Consider the following 6,900-nt stretch of genomic DNA (forward strand, 5'->3'; position numbering starts at 1 on the left):
AAGACCTGACACAGTGAATAGATCCCGCTCTTATGACTTACTGGTTGGGATTTCTATGGAAATCGCCTCCTCTTCCTTCGCATATAAAACACTTTGGGGGCGGTTCTACTGAGCCTGTGCCTGTATGGGAATCTCTATTATTTCCAGCTGTGCAATGGAGAAAGTCTCCTGTCCACAGATCACTGTGTGGTGTGCATGATGAAGGCGGCCAGAGTCACTCTGTCTTGTGGTCACCGCTGTTTGTGCTGGCAGTGCAGCACCAAGGTGTCCCAGCAGTTTGGTACCTGCCCGATGTGCCGACAGGAGATCAGAGCGTCATGAAAGCAGAGGAGGAGAGTTTCTGTTCTGGTCTGAGCTCCAAGACTCCAGACAGAAATCACCAGATGACCAGTTACTTTTGTAAATTTCTGAAGTTCACTTGTGTTTTCTGGGTATAAAATAAAAATGCTCCCATATTTTTAAATTTCCATTCTGCTTTTTTCTTAACTGAAGTCAATATGATTTAATAGCGTCCTCGTCATGGTTACCTTGGCATAAGCTGCATTTGAGACACATACATCTTTGCAGCAGAAACATGTAAATCATGTTGCCCTGCTAAGAAGGTCCAGTTCATTTTCTTTGTTCTTCCTACTTTGTTCTCACCCATTCTTTATTTATTTTTTTTTTCAAGTCTCTTTCCACAGCAGCCCGCAACACGGGTTTCGTGTATGGCAGTAGAAGCAACAATAAAGAACAACGTATGATTATCATAAAACAAATGCTGTTTTGCGGTCCACCTCAACAGACTGTATTTCACTAATATTTTCAATATAAGCCATAATAGAAACACACTATATTACAAATGAAATCCAAGTGTCTTTGTAAACAGAATAACCAACAACATTTCCTGTCATGTTTTCAGGTTGCAACAACCACAGCGAATCAGGCTGACTGAAGTTTTTCCTTTCCAAACATACCATAAATCTCATATAATTTGTAAACAACCAATAAAGCAACAGGAAACCAGGTGTTGTTCTCATTACGATTCAACTCTGTTAGCTGGGAGCCGTGACCACCCAGAAATCTGCCACTAAACTACCAGTGGTCATGTTAACCTGGAATTCTGAGGAGTTTGTCACTGAACTCACAGGAGAAGAACCTCAGACAGAAGAATAGACTTTTTTTTCACATTTACCTCCTGAGAAGCTGCTCCGTGCTCTCAGCTAACAGATCGGCTGCACTTTGAAAACTCGGATTGCTCTGCAAATCGTCCATGAGTACTTAACATACATTTTAACCAGCTGTCACAGCTTCCTGTGCAGCTTTTCACACCACATGCAAAACGTCTGTTTCTATCTGGATGAAATTATAGATTAAATCATTTGTTCAAAGCAAACAGAGGACACATGCTACGTTTGCACCTGCTGTGACTCTCTTCGTGCTTTCTGTTTGTAGTTTCACTGTTCTCCCGCTAGATTTTGTGTACGCCTATTCAGACTTGTGCTTAAATTATCACACATTTTAATTGTTTTCATTGTATTTTATCTTTCTCTTTGTTTTCAGGGTTTTATGACTATGTCCAACACTTTGGTTCAGCTGGAGTTTTTAAAGTGCTTTATGAATAAAGCTGAGTTGTGAGTCTGCTTCTCTTACCTGGTTGTCCCTTCCTGTTTTTATATTGATTCTCACCTGTCTTATCCCCGTCCTCCCTCTGTGTGTCTGATTGTGTCTATTTGTCTCACCTGTGTCTTCGCCCTCCCCGGTGTATAAAAACCTGTTTCCCTCATGTGTCCATTGTCAGATTCTCACCGTACCTGTGTGTCTTGACATTCCTCAACTTCCTAGTGTTCCCTCATGTTCTCTGGAGTTTCTGGCCTTCTGCTCATGTTTTCCACCTCCCTTAGGACGACCTGAGACTTAATTGTAATCTGTTGACAAAACAACCCCTCATGCGTTAAACATTTTAATTCAGTTAAAATGAGAAAAATAGACATATTTTCATGTATGTAATAGAATTTATTTCAAAGGCCAAGGTCATTACGGGCATGACAAAGCTTTTCTGTCTGGATTCTATTCAGGCAGGCAGCAGGCAGTCTCAGTCTCCCTGGGTCCATCTGGTTGCCAATTGCATTCACCTGAGGACTGCCACTCTGCCTGCCTATATTAACCTCTCCCTGCCACCTGTTCTTTGTGGGGTCGTTGTCTTTCCATGCTCCTTTGCTGCTGCAGCAGAAGCTCTGCCAAAGTCTTTAAGGGACGTTTTCATGCTTCCCCCTCTATTCTCCGGGAGCTGGCCTCCGTGATCAAACTTCCCCCTTCACCTGCGACGGTGCTGCCAGGTAGCAAACCTCTTTGATCTCCCCTGAACTCAATAAACCTGTTCAAACGTCAACCCTGGTCTGATCCCTCTGCATCTGCGTCTAGCGGCACACCGATCATGACATTTTCTTCAAGAAAGATTTAAGATTCACAATTGAGTGAACTTTTTGCCGACATTAAACGCTGTACATAATTAATAGCCACACTGACTTTACCTTTAGCCCGCATCATTATTTAATAATTACTGCAGTTTTTTTTTTACGCTTTTTAATGAAGCAACAGAATTTTATATGTACTATCTCAACATAATCAGTGTCTTCACACCAACATCTCAGAGCTTTTTATCTTACAAAGGCTGTACAACATTCACATATTTAGAGAGGTGAAAATCACACTGGAGGTTCCCTGGTTGATCTTCTGTCAGAGATCAGGCTGTGTGCAAATGATCCAGAACGACTGAACCTCCAGGACCATCAGGTCAGTGTGAGACAGTCAATTGGGGATTTCCATCTGGAGTCTTGGAGTTCAGACCAGAACAGAAACTCTCCTCCTCCCGTCTCATGATGCTCTGATCTCCTGTCGGCACAGCGGGCAGGTACCAAACTGCTGGGACACCTTGGTGCTGCACTTCCAGCACAAACAGCGGTGACCACAAGACAGGGTGACTCTGGCCGCCTTCATCATGCACACCACACAGTGATCTGTGGACAGGAGACAGGAATCGCATTTACATGACTGAAAATTCACCGTTTCACTGGTTACATCCTCCTCATGTTCAGCTCAAACTGGACTGTATCAGCAGGAGGGACTCCAGCTTACCTTCAGAGATTTCCATGAGGTGGACGACTGTGTCTTCATCACTGTCTCCATTCAGGCCTGACACATCAGGAATCAAACTGAGCTGATTGTCCCAGTCATGTGAGAGGAGGGGTTCAGGTGCAGGACAGGATCTTCTGCAAATCAGTCCTTGTTTCTCTGACCCTGCAGAAAGAGGAAGAGAAATGAAATCACTCATTGATTTTTACAACAGCTATCAGCACTTTCGGTACATGTGACATACAGAGTGAACCCACCCAGGAGGGAAATGGAGCAGGCCTGTCCATAGATGTCAATCATGGCCCACAGTGGTCGGCTGAGGTCCACCCCTGTAAGCAGCATCTTCTCAGTCTCACTTTGGTCGTTGGTGACGTTTATGTTCCCACTGGAGCAAACCCAGAACTCCAGTTCTGAACCTGCTGGACAGAAGGACTCAGGAACGGCAGCAGCCCAGTGCCCGGGGGTCTCGGTCAGGTCGGGGATGGCCACACTGGGCAGAGGAAGGATTCTTCCTGAGGGCGACACGTTGGTGAAGCCCAGACGCAGAGACCCCTCCCAGTTCAACACATCCTTCTCCACTCTAAGGCGAAGCCTCTCCTGAGGCTTCACTGTTCGGCTGCTGAACACCAGGCCGTTCCTGAAGGTGTGTTTGCTTCTCTCTGCTCGCCGGTGGCCATGGCTCAGACACACCTTGTCTCCCACAGTCTGGGGGTGGAAGGTTAGAGGACCGAGGCAGCTCCAGCCACACCTGTGTGACACCTGTGACGTGACGTCTGCAGCAGACCAAAAACACAGTTATGAGTCCTAATTTGGTCTCAGTGCATTTCTTCATTAACAGGTAATCTTCGTGACTTCAAATGACAAGCTGTTGGTTGAAAATTGCCTCAAAATACAAATACTTTAAAAAGGAAATACATAGTAAGTTTTATCAGTGAGTTTAATCTGTCAGTGACAGATAATCAGTCTAAGTTGTGAAAACTGGTAATTGACAGCACTGATGAATAAAGTATTTCAAATTAGCTTTAAAACAAATACAATTACAGAGAAACTTGGAACATAGATATGAAATGGTCTTTTCAGTGAATATCTGTCCATGACAACATTGTGTTTGCAGATAAAAATATACATAAAATATGAATAACCTTTTTTAGCCTACTGTATCCAATACTGATATTTGAAATAATTATTTTTGGTGTGTGCAGTCAGCAAACATCTCAATGGACATTTTTGTGAAAATACCTCACAAATTCATGGAGATTAACTTATTAGTACAAAGTTGTAATTAGTTGTGACAAGTACAGTACAGATAACCGAAGTGTAGTGAAAATCTGTCGTATGAAAAGTGTTCTAAAAAATCTCACCAGAGTCTTTGTCGTGGTTCCGTTTTGCCATCTTGAAGATGCTGTCAGTGATTCTTGTTGAGTTTTGTTTGCAGAGGAGCTCAGGTTTGTATCTTTGGTGTGATTGTGATGGGACGTGAGAGCTTGCTTTCCTTTTTATTGTGACTCTCAAAATTGTGGGCTGGCTTTAAGTCAGGTTCATATAGATAAAATCCTCAGAGTAAAAGGGGAGGAGGCAAACACTGTGACAACATCTTTCTTCATTTGTTTTCACACATTCCTGTTTACATTTTCCCCGACTTGGTGTCACTCTGCACGCCACCTCATTTAACTCTTTGGGAATCATCGCGTGACTGTCATTCCTAAATATTTGGAGAGTTTTATGACAGTAAACACGAGTTGAGCTGAAGTGCATCACATCAGGTTATTAAAGAATGAAAACACTGGAGACTTCACATCTCAAGAGTTTATGTTCCATTGTTTGGATTTTTGAATTGAATTTCTAAAATCAGTTCAAGTCAAGCAAGGAAAAACCAAGAGATAAACCAAATGCCTAAAAATTACTTCCAGGTAATGCACTGTAGCAACACAGTAAGATTCTACAGGAGTTCATATCGTGTCTCAGATAATGTGGATTTATCAAAGGTCCGGAAGAAAAGTTGACAGACTCATGAAAGTATTGCGATAAACTGATTTTTGTATGATCTGTGTTTACAGTTGAACCAATGAGGTTGCTGTCATAATATTATGCTGCCAATGTGAAACTGCTTATTTCAGCAACCAGCTGATATGATTGCTCATGTTTCTACAGTCAAGATACAACTTGATCATGTATGACAGCACGTGATTGATGGTCTGAAAATTAAGTAATACAACCAGCTGATATCATTGCTCATGTTTCTACAATCAAGATACAGTTTGATAATGAATGACAGCACGTGGTTAATGGTCTGAAAACTAATTAATACTATTTACTGTTAAAGGCCCGTCCATGCTTCACATGTCCGCATGGGTGCGCGTTGCACTTTGGTCCGTGTGATGTAAAAATCGTCATGAATTCCTGTCCGCTAAAGTCCACGCGGAATCTCTTTCGATCAAGGAGCAAAACATTGTTTACTGGTGCACATGTGTGATACAAATCAAACAGATGCACGTTTCATTTTGCAGACGTCTGCATTGCCACTCATCAGTTCAAGGGTTTGACCTGCCTGCTGTATGTTTGTTATGATGGTTACAGCAAAGGCATTTATTAAATATATCAAATAGTCATGTATTCTGACTTTGCTTATGCACTTGTTGCACTTCTCAAGTGAACTGCCAGGGACACGTTCGACTGTTTTTCTGTAACATTTATTTAAAGAAATGCCCAAGTCTCAACACAAGCAGGTGTGTCTCATGTACAGAGAGTAGAGTGAGATAAGCCACTTTTAACATATGTTGTCCTGGAGGTGAGGAAAAATGACAAAGAAATAGAATGAAAACATTACTTTATTCAGGAGGATCAGAATGCATCTCTGACAAAGCTACACAAAATAATGACTTCTCAAAAAAAAAAAAAAAAAAGAATATTTCTGTGGCTCATCTTGCCCCGGATGAAGGGTAAGATGTAAGATGCCCTGGTAGGGTCTGTCTGAAGAGGCTTATTTAAATATCAGTTTACCTCATACGCAGAAACTTCAGTTTGAGAAGCAAAAACCATTGCTTTGTGTAAAATAATAATAATAAAAAAACCTCACGTCTTTTGTGCATCACAGCAGGATGGATATTTTGGGTACATCCTGAGTTTAGGGTCACATGACAAAATGTGCAAGATTGAATGGATCAACTTACTCACTGGCTCATCTTACCTCACTACCCCTGTCACAGCCTCTTTTTTTTTATTTGACTAAAATAAAATAAAAAAATGCAAACAAAATTAGAATGTGTATATTACTTTATCAACTGCAACATGAGATTTTTTGCTTATGCCAATATCAACACACTGGTGTAAATGCTTGAATCTGGCGTCCTCTGCCTGTGCTCCTTATATGTATTTTAGCCGTTGTACTTTTCCTCAGAACCACTAAGAGGCAGTGTGGTGCTGTTTATTACTTTTCTGAAATGCAGAGGCATGTGAAGATATTTGAAAACTTTTTTCTCCCCTCAAATGAAACGGAACTGTATTTTATGGTGTATATATAAAAACAAGATGTTTTATATGTTAATAATTTATTGCTTTTCTGGAAGTTGGGTCCTAGAAAAATATCTTTGAGTTGATTTGAGGTGTGATAACATGGAGCATCTAGAGGGGGAAAAAGCAGAGGTGTGACCTTTGGTTTCTGATCTCACTGCCAACCTGTTAAATATTTATTTTGGATGTGAGAGCTGAGCAGCTCTGAACTGAGGGTGCAGGAATCTGCCTGCCAGCTGTTGTTTAATTTGCTTTTGTTTGAAGAATAATCTCATT

The 6,900-nt window shown here is 41.5% G+C and overlaps 1 protein-coding gene across 1 annotated transcript; it reads right to left on the minus strand.

The window, feature by feature from the left end:
- Positions 1-2,856: 2,856 nt before the first annotated feature.
- On the minus strand, positions 2,857-4,566 carry LOC115397712 (E3 ubiquitin-protein ligase NEURL3-like). Its single transcript, XM_030104154.1, has 4 exons — positions 4,476-4,566; positions 3,372-3,887; positions 3,143-3,279; positions 2,857-3,033 (listed from the first exon to the last, which is right to left on the minus strand). Exons 1-4 carry the CDS (start codon positions 4,504-4,506, stop codon positions 2,857-2,859), a joined length of 861 nt encoding a protein of 286 aa, XP_029960014.1. The 5' UTR covers positions 4,507-4,566.
- Between the last annotated feature and the right edge of the window lie 2,334 nt (positions 4,567-6,900).

Source organism: Salarias fasciatus, chromosome 12 (assembly GCF_902148845.1).
Source record: "Salarias fasciatus chromosome 12, fSalaFa1.1, whole genome shotgun sequence".
Taxonomy (NCBI): Eukaryota; Metazoa; Chordata; class Actinopteri; order Blenniiformes; family Blenniidae; genus Salarias; species Salarias fasciatus.